At 51.9% G+C, this 19,926-nt stretch overlaps 1 protein-coding gene across 3 annotated transcripts; it reads left to right on the top strand.

Moving 5' to 3' along the window:
- The first annotated feature begins 342 nt into the window (after positions 1 to 342).
- GANAB (glucosidase II alpha subunit) lies at positions 343 to 19,926 on the top strand. Of its 3 annotated transcripts, XM_049779596.1 has the most exons (25): positions 343 to 442; positions 5,039 to 5,143; positions 5,280 to 5,388; positions 5,578 to 5,705; positions 8,949 to 9,128; positions 9,614 to 9,679; positions 10,776 to 10,845; positions 10,960 to 11,044; positions 11,126 to 11,222; positions 11,445 to 11,625; positions 12,965 to 13,118; positions 13,338 to 13,573; positions 13,653 to 13,779; positions 13,874 to 13,953; positions 14,119 to 14,262; positions 14,366 to 14,462; positions 14,733 to 14,834; positions 15,011 to 15,254; positions 17,429 to 17,493; positions 17,676 to 17,752; positions 17,870 to 17,944; positions 18,050 to 18,163; positions 18,266 to 18,378; positions 18,495 to 18,595; positions 18,693 to 19,926. In XM_049779596.1, exons 1-25 carry the CDS (start codon positions 396 to 398, stop codon positions 18,800 to 18,802), a joined length of 2,907 nt encoding a protein of 968 aa, XP_049635553.1. In that variant the 5' UTR covers positions 343 to 395; the 3' UTR covers positions 18,803 to 19,926. The 3 variants fall into 3 exon arrangements, with proteins under 3 accessions (XP_049635553.1, XP_049635551.1, XP_049635552.1); XM_049779594.1 differs by lacking the exon at positions 9,614 to 9,679; XM_049779595.1 differs by lacking the exon at positions 9,614 to 9,679 and having other exon boundaries at positions 10,776 to 10,849; positions 10,964 to 11,044.

Below are 19,926 nucleotides of genomic sequence, written 5' to 3'. Positions count from 1 at the left end.
TTTTTCTTATACCACTTTTATTTTTTTGTAAAGAAATAAAAATTGCTGTGTTGAGAAAAAAACAAAACCAAAAACAAACACTTCCAGTTCCTTGTCCTATGTGTGTGTGTGTGTCTGCTCCTTTTCAGCCCGTGAAGTTGGACAGCAGCGAGCGACCGACTCCGGACAGTGCCGGCCCCGCCCCGCCCATCAGCCCCGCCCATGACAGACAAACCACGCCCCGCCGTAGCCACGCCCTTGCTAATATCAGGGGCGCGCGCGCTCAGCCAATAGGAACGCCGCGCCGGCCGGGCCAATCAGAGAGGCCGGAAGGGGCGGGCCCTGGGCGACGTGTCGGCTCAAGGCGAGCCGAGGGGGAGGCGAGGCGCCGGGTCAAGGAGCAAACCCGGCACAAGATGGCGGCGCTGGCGGTGGTGGCGGGATTGGCGGCGCGTAGGACGCGGTGAGGAGCCCAGAGCCCGGGGAGGGCGCCCCCAGGACGTGCCCCCCAGGCCCCGTTGGTGATATATCCTTCCTCAGTGTCCTTTGCAAGCGCCCCCTCTTCTTCCCGGCCTCGTGAGCACCCGCTGTCCAATTAACCCTCTCCGCCCAGGCCATGGCTCCAAGGCTTTGGGGGGGCCGTGACGGTTCCCCCCGGCCAATCGCGGCCGTTAATCCCGGCGCCTCCTTTCTAGGGGGCGTGGGGTCCATAGGGCGAGGGGCGAGCCGCTGCCTGAACCCCCCTGGGGATCTGCCTGCTGCTCCCCCTTGATCCTTGGGTAGAGCTGGAAGCACCTGCCTGCACCCCACTTCTCATCCCCTCACCTGTGCCCTCACCAGAGGCCCGGGATCCTTTGCCCTGCCCCTCTTCACACGGATCTCACCTTTGATTTGTTTTGTGTCTACAGTCTCTGGGCAAAAGGCCCGGGTCCGAGCCTGGAAGCTCAAGTCTTCTTCCTCTGGGTGATGTTCCTCAAGCACTCAACATGTCATGATGGAAAGGTTTTGACTCTGCCTTGGAGTCTCTATAACTGGTTTGAAAAAAGAAAAAGAAAGAAAAAGGTTCCAAACAAATCACCAGCTTGCCACAAAGCTTTTTTTCCAGCACCTAACGGATTTGGGATGGGAGAGGCGTGTACTGTTAGCAGCAATGAAAAAAAAAATATATATATATATATATATATAAGGACAAACCTTCAAAGGATCCATCATAAACTGCTTGCAAATAGCCTGTGGTTTGGGACAATAAACTGGAGGCCTACTTTCATCCCTCTCTCGGTTCTTGACTTTGGCGCCTTGTGACTGCTTTTTCTTGCCCAGGGGTGTTCAAGATTTTTTTCTTCCCTCCCGCCTTTTCCTGCACCTCTCCCATAGGTAGAAACTGGAGGAGTAGTTATAAGTTATTTCCTCACTCTGGCATCTCTGGAGACCCGTTTTTATAGATGTAAATTGGACTTTATAGGATGCAAATAGGACTTAAGGGATTTAACTCATTGTATTTCCTGTTAACTGCTGCTTTGGGCGGCCAGACCAGATTATCGATGCTTCTTGGTACCTGTTGTACTTGGTACCTGCTGTTGCCTATCCTCAGAGTCCCCCAAATCCCCATGAACCCTGCTGTTTTCTGGTAGCATTTCTTCTGCATGTCATGCCCCTACTCAGTCTTACTCGGCTTCTTAAAGCTCAGGGCCGGTTGCCCTTCCCACCCTTCTTTCCCCCCATATTCTTCTGGAACTGAAGGGCCTGCTCTCTTCATCCTTTTTGTGTGTGTGTGTGTGTGTGTGTGTGTGTGTGTGTGTGTGTGTGTGTATGGTTTTTGGGTCACACCCGGCAGTGCTCAGGGGTTATACTTGGCTCCAGGCTCAGAAATTGCTCCTGGCAGGCACGGGGGACCATATGGGACACCGGGATTCGAACCGATGACCTCCTGCATGAAAGGCAAATGCCTTACCTCCATGCTATCTCTCTGGCCCTCTTCATCCTTTATGAAACCTTTACCTTTTACTTTTAAGTTTATGCTGAGCTAATATTGGATACCAATGTAGGCGGAAATTACTTTCTTAGCACAGTTGGAGTTTAATTGCTTAGAAGCACTGGTGTCTGTGTGTGTGGACACGTGCACGCGTGTGTGTTTCTGCATCTGCCCTATAATGTAGTTGGGTCAGAAAGAGGCTCTCTGTTGGAGCACAAACTTCAGGAGGCCTGGGTTCCAGCCCTAGTACCACCTGGTTCCCTCAGTATCACTGGGTACAGCCCAGAAACCAAAAAGAAATTGTGGTTTTGGTCTGTTTGGTTTGGTTTGGTTTTTCGGCCACACTTGGCAATGCTCAGCTCTTGGCTCTGTGCTTAGAATTTACTCCTGGCAGGGTCAAGGGTCCGTCCAACCTGTGCTATTGCTCTGGCCCCTTTGATTTTTTTTTTTTTTTGGGCCACACCCTGTGATGCTCAGGGGTTACTCCTGGCTATGTGCTCAGAAGTTGCTCCTGGCTTCTTGGGGGACCATATGGGACGCCGGGGGATCGAACCGCGGTCCGTCCTAGGCTAGCACAGGCAAGGCAGGCACCTTACCTCCAGCGCCACCACCCGGCCCCTGATTTTTTTTTTTTTTTGTAATAACTAAAATGATTTCTGGTAGGGGAATGTAGGTCAGTGATAGGGTATTTCACATGTCTGAAACCCTGAGCTTGATCCTCATCCTCCAAATATTAAATGCATTTTCAAGGAGCTCGGACTTTTTGTTTGTTTGGGGGTCACACCTGGGTGTGCTTAGGGCTTACTCCTGACAGTGGACTCAGGGATCACTCTTGGCCAGCCTTGAGGGACCATCTGGGAGTGGGTCCAATGTGGGTTGGGCAGTGTGCAAGGCACCTGCCTTCCCCACTGTACTCTTTTGTCCTGGAGCTTGGTCTTTTTTTTTGTTTGGTTGTTTTGGGCCACACCCGCCAGCACCCAGGGATTTCTCCTGGCTCTGGGCTCAAAAATCGCTCCTGGCAGGCACGGGAGACCATATGGGATGCCAGGATTGGAACCACTGTCCTGGATTGGCTGCGTACAAGGCAAATGCCCTGCCACTGTGCTATCTCTTCGGCCCCAAGCTTGGTCATTTTTATGTAACAAGCACTACAGGTGAAGCTTGGCAGATGCAAGGAATCCCTGGTTAGGATTTTACCCAAGTGAATGAATCTCCCCTCCCCCCCCCCCCCCCCCCCAAGAAGCATGTCTGTCCCAGGTCTGTCATTTAGCAGCACATTAGGGAACAAACAGTTTGTGGTGTCATTGAGGCAATGGTCTTCAATCACCATTCAATCACAATGCCAGTGATTAGTGCTTTGTCAGTGGGTTGTGAAGAACATTGGCCTGCAGTGATAGAACTGAGACCATCCTCACTTTTGCTCTTTATTAGTAGTTCAGTCTTGGAACTTACTTATGGAAGCTTCTTGTTTTGGGTTTGTGTATTCTTTTTTTTTTTTTTTTGTGGTTTTTGGGTCACACCCGGCAGTGCTCAGGGGTTATTCCTGGCTCCAGGCTCAGAAATTGCTCCTGGCAGGCTCGGGGGACCATATGGGGTGCCGGGATTCGAACTGATGACCTCCTGCATGAAAGGCAAATGCCTTACCTCCATGCTATCTCTCCGGCCCCTGTGTATTTTTTTTTAAGTTTTTTTCTTGTTTGTTTGTCTGTTTTGTTTTTATGACATAGCTGGCAATGCTCAGGAGTTACTTACTCCTGGCTCTGCACTCAGGAATCACTCCTGGAAGATTCGGGGAACCATATAGGATGCCAGAGATCATACCTCAATCGACCACATGCAAGGCTAGTGCCCTGTCTGTTGTACTTTAAACTTTGGCCCATTTTTTTTATTTGTTTGTTTTTGTTTGGGCAATATCTAGCAGTGCTCAGGGGTTTCTCTGGACTCTGCTTGGGCTGAACTCAAGAATAAGCACCCTATGTGTCATCCTATCTCCCAGACCCCCAAATAATTGAAAAATTTTTGTTCCCAGCAGTACTCAGGGGTTACTCCTGGCTCTGTGCTCAGAAAATACTCCTGGCAATTTCAGGATACTATATGGGATGCTGGGGATCAAAGCCAGGTCCCCCATATGCAAGGCAAACAAATACCCTACCAGCTTTGCTATTGCTTTAGCCCCAGTTGAAACTTTTATACCTAATTTTCCCATCCAGGAAAACCCAACCACACATTTGCCAGGAAAATAACAAAAGTAAGGGTAAAGAGCAGTGCCTTTTAGAGAATTGATTCTACCATTTGCAAAGTTTTGCTTCAGGTTACTTCCATTGGAGCCTCTGGGAATGCCCAGACCATTGCTACTCTTAAAACCTGCAGATAGGGGCTGGAGAGATAATACAGCCTTGTACGTGGCTGACCTGGCTTCATTCCCCAGCCTTTCCCAGACATTCCCAAGCACTGCCAGGAGTGATTTTTTTTGAGTGCAGAGCCAGAAGTAACCTGTGAGTACTGTTGGGACAAAAAGCAGTTAGCTAGGTCCTAGGGAACATACTTCAGGTGTGTGTCAGCTGCTGTTCTTTCCTAAGCCTTGGTAGTGAATATACGGGACCAAGCTCAGTGAGCAGGGTGCCTAGGTACTTGAGATTTCAGGGTTCCAGGAACTAATCAGTAAGCTATCTCGGGGTACACCAATATTCTTATATTTTTCACTGTAGTTCACCCAGTGCCTTTCTCAAGGAGAGTATGACTGGATTTTCTTCCATCCTCACCTCTTTTCTGTTCCACTACTTCCCTGGAGATCAGCTGTGACTGGTCCTTACCTGTGAGAGGCTGATGTGACTACAGTCAGTGCCAGGGTTTCTGCTTCTGAAGGCCAAGTTCTTGGGCCACTTCCTCTTTCATTAGCAGTAGGGGTGGGTGAGCTGCCTCCTCAGCCTGACACTTAGCCAGAGCTCCCCTGCTTCCTTCTTTGTGGAGTCCCTCTTTTTTTCTTTTTTGCTCCTTAGAGTTCTGGCAGACACCTGGACTTGTGAGGGGGCGCCCCTTTCCCACCTTGGTGCTGACCGCTCCCTCTTGGCCCTCTTGGCTCCTTAGGTCTTGGGCGTGTTTGGTGCTGGCATGTTTAGGGGTCTGCCTGGGAGTCACATTAGCCGTGGATAGAAGCAACTTCAAGACCTGTGAAGAAAGCTCATTTTGCAAGTAAGATGTTTTGGGGGAGGCCGGATAGGTGGGGAGGTGCCTGTGGGAGGGGCGTAGCCGGGTTTCACTGTACGAGAGAGATGGCCCAAAGGACATTGGGACACCCTCACACTTCCCTGAATGTTTCCCTTGCCAGGCGCCAGCGAAGCGTCCCTCCAGGCCTGTCTCCTTACCGAGCCTTGCTGGATTCCCTGCAGCTTGGCCCTGATGGCCTCACAGTCCACATCATCAACGATATCAACAAGGTCAGGGGTGAGAAAAGGAAAAACCAATCAACCAACCAAGTCCTTTTGGGACTTGAGCTTTATGAGACATTCCAAACCCTGGTCCCTCAAGCTCAGGGCTGGAAAGAGAAGATGAGGAACAACCCCCCACCCCCAATAAAAAGGGAATGGGGTGAGAGACTCCCCCCAGACTCAAGCTCTGCTCCACAGGTGCTGCTGATCCTGGAGCTCCAGGGCCTTCAGAAGAACATGACACGGATCAGGATTGATGAGCTGGAGCCCCTGCGACCCCGCTACCGTGTGCCGGATGTGTTGGTGGCTGACCCGCCCACAGCTAGGTAAGGTTTTCTTCCTGGGAAGCCTCCAGCTTCCTGCTCCTGCTCACCTTCCTGCTAAGCCTTTATCTGGCTGACTTTCCTGTCCTTGAGTAATTATAGTTGACTAACCACTTTCCTTTTCTCATCCTTTTGGCATCTCTTCCTGCATTTTACTCTGTTTCACCCTTCATCTTCATTCATTCATTCATTCATTCATTCATTCATTCAGGCAACAGATAATGCTTCCTCCTCTGTGTCAGACCTGGCCTAAGTGCTGGCAGTACTTTTTCTGCAACTCTTCAGGTCAAGGTACTCAGCTTCTTGGGTCACGACATACTTGTCATCTTTGTTCTGTACATGGCTCTCTATGAAGAACTTAATTTAGAAAATAATTTAATGAGTCTTCTACCCTGTAAACTCTTCTCCCAGCTCAAAATTCTTCTCATACTGTACCCAACTTGACCCAAGATGATCGGTATTGTGAAGTTCCTTGCCCCCATTTTATTTTAAAGTTGTATCATGTGTGTTTTTATAGAAATATATTAGTATACCTGTGTATGTTTCAGCAATACTTAACATGCTTGTGTATTTTAAGGAATGTCTTCTGAGGTTTCCCTGACTCCCATAACTTTACCTTGATTGCACATAAGATAACCCTAGTAACTTGGGTTGACAGTTGGAAATGCTATGTTTCAGGGCTATTTCATAACTTATTATCCTTTGTCTATACTGGGGGACATTTGAGTTACCACCTGCTGTTTTTGAAGTACTGGCATGAGCATTCTTAAATTTTTGTTTTGTTTTGGGAGGGTTTTGGGTTTTTCGGTTATACCTGGCAGCACTCAGGGGTTACTCCTGGCTCTATGCTCAGAACTCATTCCTGGCAGGGTTGGGGGGACCATATGGGATGCCGGGATTTGAACCACCATCTGTCTGCATGCAAGGCAAACTCCCTACTTCCAAGCTATCTCTCTGGGTCCCGGCATGAGCATTCTTTATGATTTTATTATATTCTCTTCTCTGGCCCCTTTTTCTTTTTTTCTTTTTTTTTGGGGGGGGCACACCCATTTGATGCTCAGGGGTTACTCCTGGCTAAGTGCTCAGAAATCGCCCCTGGCTTGGGGGGACCATATGGGATGCCGGGGGATCGAACCGCAGTCCTTCCTGGACTAGCGCTTGCAAGGCAGATACCTCACTTCTAGCGCCACCTCACCGGCCCCCCCTGGCCCCTTTTTCTGTTGTTTTTTTGTTTATGTTTTTTTATTTGGGGGGGGGGGTTACTCCTGTCAGTGCACTCAGAAATCGCTCCTGGCTTGGGGAACCATATGGGATGCCAGATATCGAACTGTGGTTCATCCTAGGTGAGCAGGGGCAAGGCAGATGCCTTACCACTTGTACCACCGCTCCGGCCCTCTGGTCCCTTTTCTTTGCTATATTTTGAAGGGCTATTTCCCAGGATCATTAGGGGACCTTACAGGGAGTGCTAGAGATTGACTGAGGCTCCTATGTACAAATGAAGTGCTCCTGAATACGGGTGGAGTGGGGGCCCGTGGCTCAATGGTAGAGCACCTATCCTTCATGGCCAAGGCTTTGCATTCAATGCCTAGCACTACTCCCCACCAACAAAAAAATTTAAATGACTGGGAAAAAAAAATTAAATGACTGAAGAGATAGTACAGTCAGCAGGGTTCTTGCCTTGTGTGACCAATCCAGATTCAATGCCTGGCAGCCCGTATGGTCCCCTGAGTCCTACCAGGGGTGATCCCTAAGCACAGAGCCAGGAGTAAACCCTGAGCACTAACAGAAGTGGCGCAAAAACAAAACAAAAAAAAAGAGGAGAAGGGTTGGAGCTATAGTATAGTGGGATTTATAGGGGCAGTTTGCCTTGCACGAGAGAATACAGGCTTCTCCAGAGTAGAAAAGGCAGACAAGCAAGGAGACATAGAGATAAGCAACATACATACATGTTCCAGGGAGAGCATGGGCTCACGTGAAGAGTAGCCTCACATGTTGTTTTTGTTCTTAATGATTTGTAGAAACTCATTTGTATTGATCCTAATTTGAGATTATGTTGTGTGTGTGAGAGGTGTGGGTTTGGGTGTGTGTGATGCTGGGGATCTAATCCAGCACCTAATTCAGCACATGCAAACAGTGTGCTGATTTCCGGTTTTTTTTTTTTTTTTTACATTTATTTTGGGTTTGGGGGGCCACACCCGGCAGTACTCAGGAGTTACTCCTGGCTCTGCACTTGGGAATTGCTTCTGGCAGGTTTCAGGAACCATGGGGATGCCAGGGATCAAACCTAGGTTGGCCACTTGCAAGATAAATGCCCACCTTGCTGTATTATCATTCTGATCCCAACCTGGACTTTTTAAGTTTTAGACTCAGAAGTTGATTTCTCCCACTAAACAAGCAGTCTTTGCCCTTCTCTGTTCTTTTTGTCAGTAAACTGCTCAGCCAGCTGTTGGCATCCCAGAGACTTGAATGTACCTTCTGTCTCTCTGCTGCCATAGGGCTGTTTTTCTTTTTTCTTTCTTTCTTTCTTTTTTTTTTTTTTTTTTTTTTGTGGTTTTTGGGTCACACCCGGCAGTGCTCAGGGGAAATTCCTGGCTCCATGCTCAGAAATTGCTCCTGGCAGGCACAGGGGGACCATATGGGACACCGGGATTCGAACCGATGACCTTCTGCATGAAAGGCAAACACCTTACCTCCATGCCATCTCTCCGGCCCCCAGGGCTGTTTTTCTATTCCTCACAGTTGGCCATATCACTTTTAGTGGGTCCCTCTTCTTCTTGGGGACCCTGTTGACTCTTTTTTTTTTTTTTTTTTTTTTTTTTGGTTTTTGGGCCACACCTGGCGATGCTCAGGGGTTACTCCTGGCTGTCTGCTCAGAAATAGGTCCTGGCAGGCACGGGGGACCATATGGGACACCGGGATTCGAACCAACCACCGTTGGTCCTGGATCAGAAGGCAAAAGCCGCTGTGCTATCTCTCCGGGCCCCCCCTGTTGACTCTTGACCCCTTTGTACTTCTCATCTGATAACCATTTGGGGGGCCAGCCACACCTGGTGATTCTCAATGGCTACTCCTGGCTCTGCGCTCAGGAATCACCCCTGGTGGTGCTGGGGTGGGGGGTGGGGGACACACACACACATAGGATACCTGGGGATCGAGCCCTGATGCAGCCGCATGTGAGGCCAGCGTCCCTTCCTCACTGCACTGCTGCTTGGCCCGCTCTGATCTCCTTCCTGATTTCCTTCTCAGACTCTCCATCTCGGGCCGCGATGACAACAGCGTGGAGCTCACTGTGGCCGAGGGGCCTTATAAGATCATCCTGACAGCACGGCCGTTCCGCCTGGACCTGCTGGAGGAGCGCAGCCTCCTGCTCAGCGTCAATGCCCGAGGTCTCCTGCACTTTGAGCACCAGCGAGCCCCCAGGGTCTCGTGAGTACAGGCCTTGGAATGCCCGGGGCTCGTTGAAAAGAACTCTGGGGCATCGTGGGGTCTGGCACCAGGTCCCGGGGTAGGGGCAAGATGCCAGGACAGCCTGCCTGGTCAGGGATGGGAAGCCCAGAGAAGTGACCTGTCAGGGAAGGTAGGAAGCAGACCCAAGGCCCAGGTTCCTGCATTTCCTGGACAGACCAGGTGACAGTTGCTTTTGTCCCTGAACTGTCCCTGCAGTACCTCCCCGCTAGGCTTGCCTGGGTCTGCCTGTCCCTCTTCCCTCTCACATTGTCGTCATATTCCCCAGATATATTTTCATCCTGTTTTTTTTTTTGTTTTGTTTTGTTTGTTTTTTTGTTTTTATTCTTTTCCCCTCCCCTCCCCCATCTCTGGAAGTTTGTCAACTGAAACTCACTTTTTTGTTTCTGTTTTTGTGTTGGTTTTGTGCCTCCTTTTCCCCTTTCCCTATCCATCTCCTGCCCCAGTTTCTCGGATAAACTTAGTGTCACGCTCGGTAGCATGTGGGATAAGATCAAGAACATTTTCTCTAGGTAAATCTATGACCACTGGTATTGTATCTGTTCCTCTGCCCTCACCCGCCCTTCACTCTGGCCCCAGCCCCTAGGAAATGGTGCCCAGACCTTCCACGTTCTATCTTTACTTACTTCCCCCTTCCCGACCCCTACACTGTCACACACCCCACCCTACCCCCAGCTATGGTGATGTCTTATTCCTGTCCCCCTGCCTGGGATTCCCTTGAGAAAAGGAAGATAAGATCCTTGGGGATATTTTTTTTTTCTTTGGTTTTTGGGTCATACTCGGCAGCGCTCAGGGGTCACTCCTGGCTCTATGCTCAGAAGTTGCTCCTGGCAGGCTCAAGGGACATATGGGATGCCGGGATTCAAACCACCTTCCTTCTGCATCTAAGGCAAACGCCTTACCACTGTGCCATCTTTCTGTCTCCCTGACCTTGTAGTTCTTAAGGGATATTGGCTGCTTTTTGCCTTGTCAGGGCTTGGGGAGATGTAGCCTTATGCTGGCTTCCTGGCCCTGGGTTGGGGGAGCACTAAGGGCTGTGGGCAGAGCAGCCTGGCAGCTGCCCTTGAAAGTTGACTTTTGGGAGGGTGAAGCTGCGGGGGGGGGGGGGGAGAGAAAGTTGACTTTCGTGGTAACCTCTTACAGGAGCCCCTGCATCCTTCTTTGCCCAGGCTCAGGCCCAGTGTGGCCCGTTTCCCCCCTTGCAATAACTACCTTTGTGTCGGCCAATAAATTGAGGCCCAAGAAGGGCACTTGGGGCCTGGGGCTCAGGGGAGAGCTTAGCAGCAGGACAATCCTTCCGACAGCAGGCTCCTAAACTTGACTGTCTCTTGGGGAATGCTGGCAGAGGGTAGACAACTGGGGCCTGTGTGTGGAAGGCACCTACTGGTGGCTGTTCTTTCTCATTTTCCCTTCTCATTTTGCTCCCATCCTTCACATACGTCCATGCTTTCCAGCGGGGCCCTCTCCAAGCTTTAACAACAGTCACTCCCTTCCTCCATTGCTTTCGTTCCTTTGGACCCTTGGCTCTCTATTCCCTCACCCCTCCTTCCACTAGCCCCTCGTCCCTGCCCCCTCTGGATTGGAGCAGACAGCTCTCCTACCTTCCAGGAAAGCAGCAAGAGACCCAGTTGAGGGCAATGAAGCCCAGCCGGAGACGACAGCTGAGGATGGTGACAAGGCAAGTCACGGACGGGGAGCAGGCTGGGCGGTCAGAGGGAAGAAGCCTATGGCCGAGGTAGGGGTTGGGGGTCTGTTGTGTGATTTGGGAAGTGATATGCTGTCCTCCTCACAGCCAGAACCCCATGAGAAGCCAGAGAAGGAGGAGCCAGGAGTCTGGGAAGAGACTTTCAAAACTCACTCTGACAGCAAGCCCTATGGTATGGTGAGGGCCAGGGAGCCCAGGGATTTTAAGCCTTGCCTTACCCCAGTTCCCGAGCTCATCACAGCTTTCCTTGCAGGTCCTATGTCTGTGGGTTTGGACTTCTCCCTGCCGGGCATGGAGCATGTATACGGGATCCCAGAGCATGCAGACAACATGAGGCTAAAGGTCACCGAGTGAGTTCTGTAGTGATTTTGGGATGGGGAGCACAGGGTGAAGTAGCAGGTTAGGGTGGTGGGCGATGTGCTGGTACAGGGGGTGCTTGGGATCAGCCTGGCTCACCTGCTTGGCATCCTTGAGAAGGGCAGGAAGGGAGGGTTCTCCGTCTCCCCTCTGTCTGGGTAAGGAGGGGCATGGAGTAAGAGCCCAGGTGATGGTGTCTGCCTGTCTTCCTGCAGGGGTGCAGATCCCTACCGCCTCTACAATCTGGATGTGTTCCAGTACGAGCTGTACAACTTCATGGCCCTGTACGGGTCTGTGCCCGTGCTCCTGGCGCACAGTGCCCAGCGGGACTTGGGCATCTTCTGGCTCAATGCTGCCGAGACCTGGGTGGACATTTCCTCCAACACTGCTGGGAAGGTGAGTGCTGCATGCTTAGGCCTTAACTGGGGGTGCTGCTGGGCAGCCTCTTTTTGGGGGCTGGAGTTTGGACCATACACAGTGGTGTTCAGAGATTACTCTTGGCCCTGCACTCAGGAATCACTCCTGATGGGCTCACGGGACCATATGGGGTGCCGAAGAATCAAACCCATTGTACTTTCTCTTTGGCCTCTGTGGGTTTGCTTAGAAGGCCAGTGAGAGAAGTTCCCTACCTTGTGAGTAGCTGTTGCTGCTTCTCAGATATCCTAGGTCCCAGAGCTGTTCTTCCTTTTCTCTTTTTTCCCAAAGGGATCGCATCCTCTAGTGCTCAGGAGCTCCACAGGGCTATGCTGGGCAGGCCATGCAGCATTTTTGAGGCTGGAGCTCATAGTCTCACCCATGTGTGCATGTGCTTTTGCACCACAACTGTTTACCCAGTCCTTCTGGCCTTTTTTCTTCTTGTGGGGCATTTGTGCCACACCTGGTGGTGCTCAGGGGTTGCTCCTGACAGAGCTCCCCTAGCACCATGCAGTTCTGGCTTCTCACTGCCAAGGTGTCTCTGTTGCATGCTTGGCTGTGCTTAGCAATGTGGAGCTCCTCCTTGAGCCCTTAGTTTTCTTTTTTGATTCTTTTTTTTTTTTTTTTTGGTTTTTGGGCCACACCCGGAGTTGCTCAGGCATTACTCCTGGCTGTCTGCTCAGAAATAGCTCCTGGCAGGCACGGGGGACCATATGGGACACCGGGATTCGAACCAACCACCTTTGGTCCTGGATCGGCTGCTTGCAAGGCAAACGCCGCTGTGCTATCTCTCTGGGCCCTCTTTTTTGATTCTTTTTCATTTGGAGGGCCTCCCACCAAGCAGCGACCCAGAGTCCTGGGTGTCTCTTGCAGCAGTGGTTTGTCAAAGCAGACAGTGAGGGCCAGGGATTACCTGGGCCATCCTGGTGAGCTCGAAGGCCTTCTGGGTGATGCCCTGGCATAGCTCTGGAACCATTTGATCTGGTGCCAGGGATCAAGCAAGTGTCAGCCAGTTCAATCTCTGATCCACATCAGCCTCTTTTGTGTTGACTGCTGGGTCCCATGCTAGACCATTTCTCAGAGGTGCTGGACCATCCCTCATTGAGTAGAGAGGAGGAAATTCAACATGAAATGGGTAACCTAGAAGACAAGGTGACCTTGGTAGTGGTCAGTCAGGAGGAAGTGAAGAGGTCAGGTGGTGAGGTGGGTGGGGACGTTGCTGCTCTAAGCATCGTGACTCTGAGCCCCTCTACAGAGTGGCTGTGTCTTGGATTGGGGCCTACGGCCCCGGGGTTGAGCTGATATCTGGCTCCCTCCACAGACCCTGTTTGGGAAGATGATGGACTACTTGCAGGGCTCCGGGGAGACCCCACAGACTGACGTCCGCTGGATGTCCGAGAGCGGCATCATCGATGTCTTCCTGATGCTCGGGCCCTCTGTCTCCGATGTCTTCCGGCAATATGCCAGCCTCACAGGTCCGGGATGCCCCCTCAGATGCCACCATCCATGTGGGCCCTGTGGCCTCTTGAGGGATGACTGGTTCTCAGAAGTCTGGTGACTTGCCCCTTTGTGAGCCCTCTAATTGCCTTTGGCGTTTTCTCAGTCGCCGTGGCTCCTTCTGTTTCTGGGTGTCACCCGTTGGCCCCTGGTTGGGTCTGAGCCCAGCTTGACCCCATCCCTTGCTGAACCTGCAGGAACCCAGGCATTTCCCCCGCTCTTCTCCCTCGGCTACCACCAGAGCCGCTGGAACTACCGGGATGAGGCAGACGTTCTAGAGGTCAACCAGGGCTTCGACGACCACAACCTGCCCTGTGACGTAATCTGGCTGGACATCGAGCACGCTGATGGCAAGCGCTACTTCACCTGGGACCCCAGTCGTTTTCCGCACCCCCTTGACATGCTCGCCCAGCTGGCCGCCAAGAGGCGCAAGGTAAGAACGGTGGCTGTGACCCGCCTGCTTGGACCTGAGCACCCCAGGCAGCTCTGAGCACTCGTGTTACTCTCCTCAGCTGGTGACCATTGTAGACCCCCACATCAAGGTGGATTCGGGCTACCGCATCCATGAAGAGCTGCAGAAACTGGGCTTATACGTGAAGACCCGGGATGGTTCTGACTATGAGGGCTGGTGCTGGCCAGGTAGGTGGGCCTGGAGGTGAGCGAGAGACAGAGAGGGATGGAGCAGCAGCAGCTGCTCGGGGCTTGATATCTGCTCTCTACTGCTCTCCCGTAGGAGCAGCCAGTTATCCAGACTTCACCAATCCCCAGATGCGGGCCTGGTGGGCCAACATGTTCAGCTTTGACAATTATGAGGTACAGAAGGCTCTGCCTTACCACTCGCCACAGTTGGTTTCCTGGCTGTAGCATTGGCTCAGGCTCTGGGAGGCGCAGAGGAAGAAGGTCTCTTCTCTGGGTTCCTGGGAGCTCTGACATTCGTGTATCTCCCCTCTACCCCCCTTCTCTGCCATGCCTTGTCAGGGCTCCAGTTCTAACCTGTACATCTGGAATGACATGAACGAACCATCTGTGTTTAATGGTCCTGAGGTCACCATGCTCAAAGATGCCCGTCATTATGGTGGTTGGGAGCACCGAGACCTGCATAACATCTACGGCCTCTACGTGGTCAGGGGCTGGGGGAAAGCCTGGGGTTGGGGGCATGCGGAGTGCTGGGAGCTGCCGGATATGTGGGCTTTGCCCCTCATTCTTTCCTCTTCTCTTCTCTCAGCACATGGCAACTGCTGAGGGGCTGGTGCAGCGCTCCCAGGGCAAAGAACGCCCATTTGTCCTGAGCAGGGCTTTCTTCGCTGGCTCCCAGCGCTTCGGTGAGATTTGGAGAGCGGAACAATGGGTCTGGGGGCGCACAGGTGTCCTTAGAGCTGCACCAGGCTGTCCCGCAGGGAGTAGGTGGTCTGGGATTCTGGGCCCCTCTCTCTCTGTCTCTCTCTTCACCCCTCCCCTGTCTCTATCTCCTCCTCTCCCTCTCCCTCTTCAGGTTTCCAGGGCACCCAGCAGATGTGGCTGGGCTGAAGGGCTAGTGATCTACAGAGCCGAAGTGCTTCACTGTTTGCAATTTTTTTCCCTTTTGTCCTCAGGAGCTGTGTGGACGGGGGACAACACTGCTGAGTGGGAGCATCTGAAGATCTCTATCCCCATGTGTCTCAGCCTGGCGCTGGTGGGACTGTCCTTCTGTGGGGGTAAGAGAAAGAAGTTGGGGTCTTTGTGTCATGGGAAAAGGTCAGGTAAAGGCAGAGTATCGAGGCCTGAAGCTCTAGAGACCTGAGAGTCCAGGGTAGGGCCTTAGCAACCGTTTTAGACTGCACCTCTTTTTGACCTGCTTACCTAACTTGCTTCCTTTCCTGCCCTCCTCCAGCGGATGTTGGTGGCTTCTTCAAAAATCCAGAGCCAGAGCTGCTGGTGCGCTGGTACCAGATGGGAGCCTACCAGCCATTCTTCAGGGCACACGCCCACCTGGACACAGGGCGGCGAGAGCCATGGCTCCTGGCATCCCAGTACAGGGACATAATCCGAGATGCCTTGAATCAGCGGTACTCCTTGTTGCCCTTCTGGTACACCCTCTTCTACCAGGCCAGTCGTGAAGGGATTCCTGTGATGAGGTGAGACAGTCTGTGGGGCTGTGTTGTGTGGTAGTGTCTGAGGGACCTGCAGGGACATTGGGAATGAAGCCCCATCCCAAGCCTCTTCGCTCACCTGGCTCCTGGAAAAGAGGAAAAGCTGATTCCTAGGCCAAGAGCAAGAAGAACCCTAACGGATGAATAGCAGTAGATGGTTCTGAGGGCTTTTCACTAATGCCAGGCATTAGTCATCACTGTGCTCAGGGCCTGAAATAAAGTCAGTTTGTCTTGCCTTGGGTAACAGAACTTTTTGGAGAGGAAGACAGACAATGTGAACAAATATACAGATAAGAAAATGACCAATTGGGGCCTGAGCGATAGTACAGCAGGTAGGGCATTTGCCTTGCATGCAGCTAATCTGGGTTCAGTTTCCTGTATCCTATATGATCCCCTTGAGCAAGTTGGGAGTAATTCCTCAAAAAAAGTTAAAAAATTTTCAAACGGGTTGGGGGTAATTTCCTGAGCACAAAGGAAAAGGAATGGATGCTGGTATTAGGTTAAGAGAAGGACGTGAAAGAAAAGAGGGCTCGTGAGGAGTAAGAGAATTTTGCTTTCTGTGGCTGTTGGGCCGGAGATCCCGGCTCGCCGAGGACATCGGCCTATCTCCCCTGAAGATCATCCCATACCCCCTAATAAAAATGCTTTGATCTGAAAAAAAAAAGAGAATTCTGAGATATGGGGAAGGTTCCACTTAGGGGTGATAACAAGGGCAAAAATCCTCATGGAGGGACCGGAGCAGTGACACAAGCAATAAGGCGTCTGCCTTGCCCACGCTAGCCTAGGACGACTGTGATTGGATCCCCCGGTGTCCCATATGGTCCCCCAAGCCAGGAGCGATTTCTGAGCACATAGCCAGGAGTAACCTCTGAAAGTCAACAGGTGTGGCCCCAAATCCTCATGGAGCATGTGGTTTCTATAGTCAAGCAGCAGGTTAGGGGGTTCTGTGATAAGGAACCAGGGACAGGAGTAATAGATGAATGAGGTAGGAGAGGCCTGATCCTGGATGCTAAAGGCTCAGGACTGTTATCAGGAGGTTTAGAGGAAGAGGTGGAGAGAGTTAGGGACCCACACCTGAACCCCTGAACCGAGGGGAGATGGCTGAGCTTAAAAGCTTCTCCTGGTTCTTAGCCCTGGGCAGATCGATCATGTTACCAGTGTCTCCAGCACAGCTTTGATTCTGCCTGAAGACATAGTACAGATAGTAAGGCATGTCCCATTCCTGCAGCTGACCCATTAAATCCTCCATGCCCCAGATGGTCTCTGGAGTACTGTCAGGGAACATGAAGCCAGGAGTTGCATGTTTTTTATTTTTCCAATTTTTATTGTAACACTGTGATTTACCAAGTTTTCCATAATACAATCGTTTCAGGCATTAAATGTTCCAACACTTACCCCACCACCAGTGTGACCTTCCCTTCATCACTGTCCCTAATCTCCGCCCTTCCACTTCCTTGCAGGCACAGATGTACTTCATATTGCTGTTACAACTCAAAGACGAACAGAATTAGCAAAACTTAGATCAACAGTAGTTATTAGTAGATTTAAAATTAGTAGATTTAAAATGATTGTTCTGTTTCTCCATGGTGTTGCTGAAGTCACTGTCTTTAAGAATTTACTGGGCTGTGGCTGGTGCTAGATGAGCCCCCTGGGTTATTGTTCTGACTCACTGAACTTGGGATATTACTGTGTAACCTTCCTATCAGATTTCCAGAGTAGTTCCTGAGCCGCAGTGGTTATGGCCCCTAGATACACCACAGATAGACCACACACACACGTCAAATAAGGAAGAAGGTAAAAAACATTCAAATATAGTCGTGGAACTTGGACACACACAGATGCACACAAAATAAAAACTTTGTAAGGAAGGAAGAAAAAAATAATGCCTCAAGTGTAGGGCACAGAGACACAAGTATGGCAGCTACCATAAAAACCCAAATCAGGAAGAAATCAAAGGAAGCCTTTGTAGGTTGGGGACACACACCCTTCCACCTGACCACAATAAAAACTGCAAATCAGGGAGGAACGGAAAACCGCCCCTTGCGTGTAGGGTTGGGAGCCAAGCTCAGAGGTGGGGTCTGTTCCTTGCATGTATGAAATCCTACATACCTTCCCCCCCCCCACATTCAACACAGAGTTTAATCTGGCTTCCTCCCTAGGCCCTTGTGGGTACATTACCCTCAGGATGTGAACACCTTCAGCATCGATGATCAGTTCCTGCTTGGTGAGAGTTGGGAGACAGTAGGGTTTGGGGCAATGGGGAAAGGAGTGGGGCGCAGTCATCACTGGTGGTCGGGGTGGTCTGTGGAGGCCCGGGGTGAGGGCGCAGTGCTGGAGGCTGTGGGGGCAGGGGCAGGTGGGGGGAGATTGATCTGGCCCTGCTTGAGCGTGGATGTGTTATTCCAGGGGACGCGCTGCTGGTTCACCCTGTGGCAGATTCTGGCGCTCACGGTGTGCAGGTCTACCTGCCCGGCCAAGGAGAGGTACGTTAGTTGGGGGGGTTGGACACAGAGGTGAGAGACGAAGGCTGAGGGGGTGTAAAATAGATGGGGTGGGGGGGTGCTCTGTGCACCTTTGACTGAGTTTCCTGCTGCCCACAGGTGTGGTATGACGCCCAGACCTACCAGAAGTACCATGGGCCGCAGACGCTCTATCTGCCGGTCACGTTGAGCACTGTGAGTACATACATACTGTACATGCAATACACACCTGGCCTGGCCTCTGGGACTGACGTGGGTTCTGCCGAGCCAGGCCAGGTCAGATCGTTCTGCCATCCCTAGGTCCCGGTGTTTCAGCGTGGAGGAACCATTGTGCCCCGGTGGATGCGCCCGCGCCGCTCCTCAGACTCTATGAAGGACGACCCCCTCACGCTCTTTGTGGCCCTCAGTCCCCAGGTGGGCGCAGGGCCAGGGACCCCTCTTCCCTCTGGGTTGCTCCCCTGGGGTGGTGGCCCTCTTCTCCTGGGCTCACATTCTGTGGTCATCTTTCTTGAGCAGGGGACAGCCCAGGGAGAGCTCTTCCTCGACGACGGACACACCTTCAACTACCAGACTCACCACGAGTACCTGCTGCGGCGCTTCTCTTTCTCTGGCAACACCCTCATCTCCAGGTGACTGTCACCTGTTCTCTGGCAGCCTCAGGAGTGCTTGTTGCTTGCTCTGTCCCCTTCCCCTCCCCTCTTACCCACTGGCAAACAAACAGACATCCTTTTTTTTCTCCCTCCAGCTCCGCCGACCCGAAGGGCCACTTTGAGACCCCAATCTGGATTGAGCGGGTGGTGATCTTAGGAGCGGGCAAGCCCGCCGCAGTGGTTCTGCAGACAGAAGGTGAGTGAGCTGGCTCTTGGGCAAAGCAGGGTTAGGCTCTCAAGGAGCCTGGCCTGACTGGAACACTTTGTTCTTCTGTCATTCCCACCCTCTAAAGGCTCCCCTGAAAGCCGCCTGACCTTCCAGCACGACCCGGAGACCTCTGTGTTGGTCCTGCGCAAGCCTGGTGTGAACGTGGCCTCTGACTGGAGCATTCACTTGCGATAACATAGAGTACTGGGTGGGAGGTCAGGGCTGGTGCGAGATCTTCTGATCTTCTTCCTCCTGCCTTGGAGTTTCACCCTCCCTCGAAGTCACCTTCTTTGATCCCAAGACCCAGATTTTGTCACTGTCTGGGTTGGATGAGAGGATTGTCTGCGGCCTCTGACTTCTTGTCATCTTTGATTCTGCCACCTTGCGGACACCGTCTTTCCCTTCTTCTTGACACTGTTGCCGACCCGGAGCATATTCACCTGTGAAGACTGGGGGACCACAGGGTCCCTTTCCCCTTTTTCCTCTGTCCAAGGGGCCCCTGAGTCTTCCCCAGACCCTATCCATTCTTGCCTCTGTGTGTTGAAGCCATTTCTTGGAAGGAGATGAAGGCTGTGAGCTTGGTGGGTGCTCCTTCCTCCATCCTCTATCCGTTGCCCTCCCACCCAGTTGCTCCCCCTCCTTCATTTCTCCCACCCCTTTAGAATGCTCCCCATACACTAGGACTGCTCCTACCCTGTGCGAGATGCGTGAATCTGCAGAGTGGGGTTGTTGAAGAAAGTCTTCACTTGATCCCTTCCTACCTTTATTGTGGGGGAGGGAAAGATGGTATGGGGGAATCTTTTGGGCCATTTCCGGCTTTGTGCTCAGGGGTTACTCCTGGCGGTACTTGGGGGACCATACGTGGAGCCTGGGAATCAATTTCAGGTCAGCCACATGCTAAGCCAGCCCCCAGCCCCCTCTTTCTGACCATCCCCCATTCATTCCTTCTAGGGCTGCTACAGTTCTGACAGGGACAGTACTAACTTCCCTGTCCCATAGGGGGAGAGTTCCGATTCCTCTTGAGAGGGCCTAGACATTGAACTACTTTAGAGTCCTGTCCCCTAGAGGGGCACCCAGATGGAGAAATCACTTGTTTCATCCAATCATGGCCACCTGTATTTATTGCTGGGCGAAGGCTAAGGGTGGGTGGGAGCTGATCATGTTTCCCCAGGGTTGACCTGAAGTCCTGGGTGGGAGTGAGGGAGGGATTAATTTGGGAGGAGGGAGAATATTTGTGGTAATTTTTTTTTACTTCCCTTTAGCCCTCAGCTGTGACAGGTTTTGATAAAAGCAGAAAAAATAAAGAGATAAACCATAAA

The sequence above is a fragment of the Suncus etruscus genome, chromosome 9, assembly GCF_024139225.1.
Source record: "Suncus etruscus isolate mSunEtr1 chromosome 9, mSunEtr1.pri.cur, whole genome shotgun sequence".
NCBI classification, from domain to species: Eukaryota; Metazoa; Chordata; class Mammalia; order Eulipotyphla; family Soricidae; genus Suncus; species Suncus etruscus.
Note: the sequence above shows the minus strand (reverse complement) of the source record. Positions and strands in the feature narration are given on the sequence as shown.

Coding starts and splice junctions, on each gene's coding strand:
- GANAB (XM_049779596.1), top strand. CDS start 396: ATGGCGGCGCTGGCGGTGGTGGCGGGATTGGCGGCGCGTAGGACGCG. Junction 13,574..13,652: donor TGGCCGCCAAGAGGCGCAAG/GTAAGAACGGTG, acceptor TACTCTCCTCAG/CTGGTGACCATTGTAGACCC. Junction 13,954..14,118: donor TCAGCTTTGACAATTATGAG/GTACAGAAGGCT, acceptor ATGCCTTGTCAG/GGCTCCAGTTCTAACCTGTA.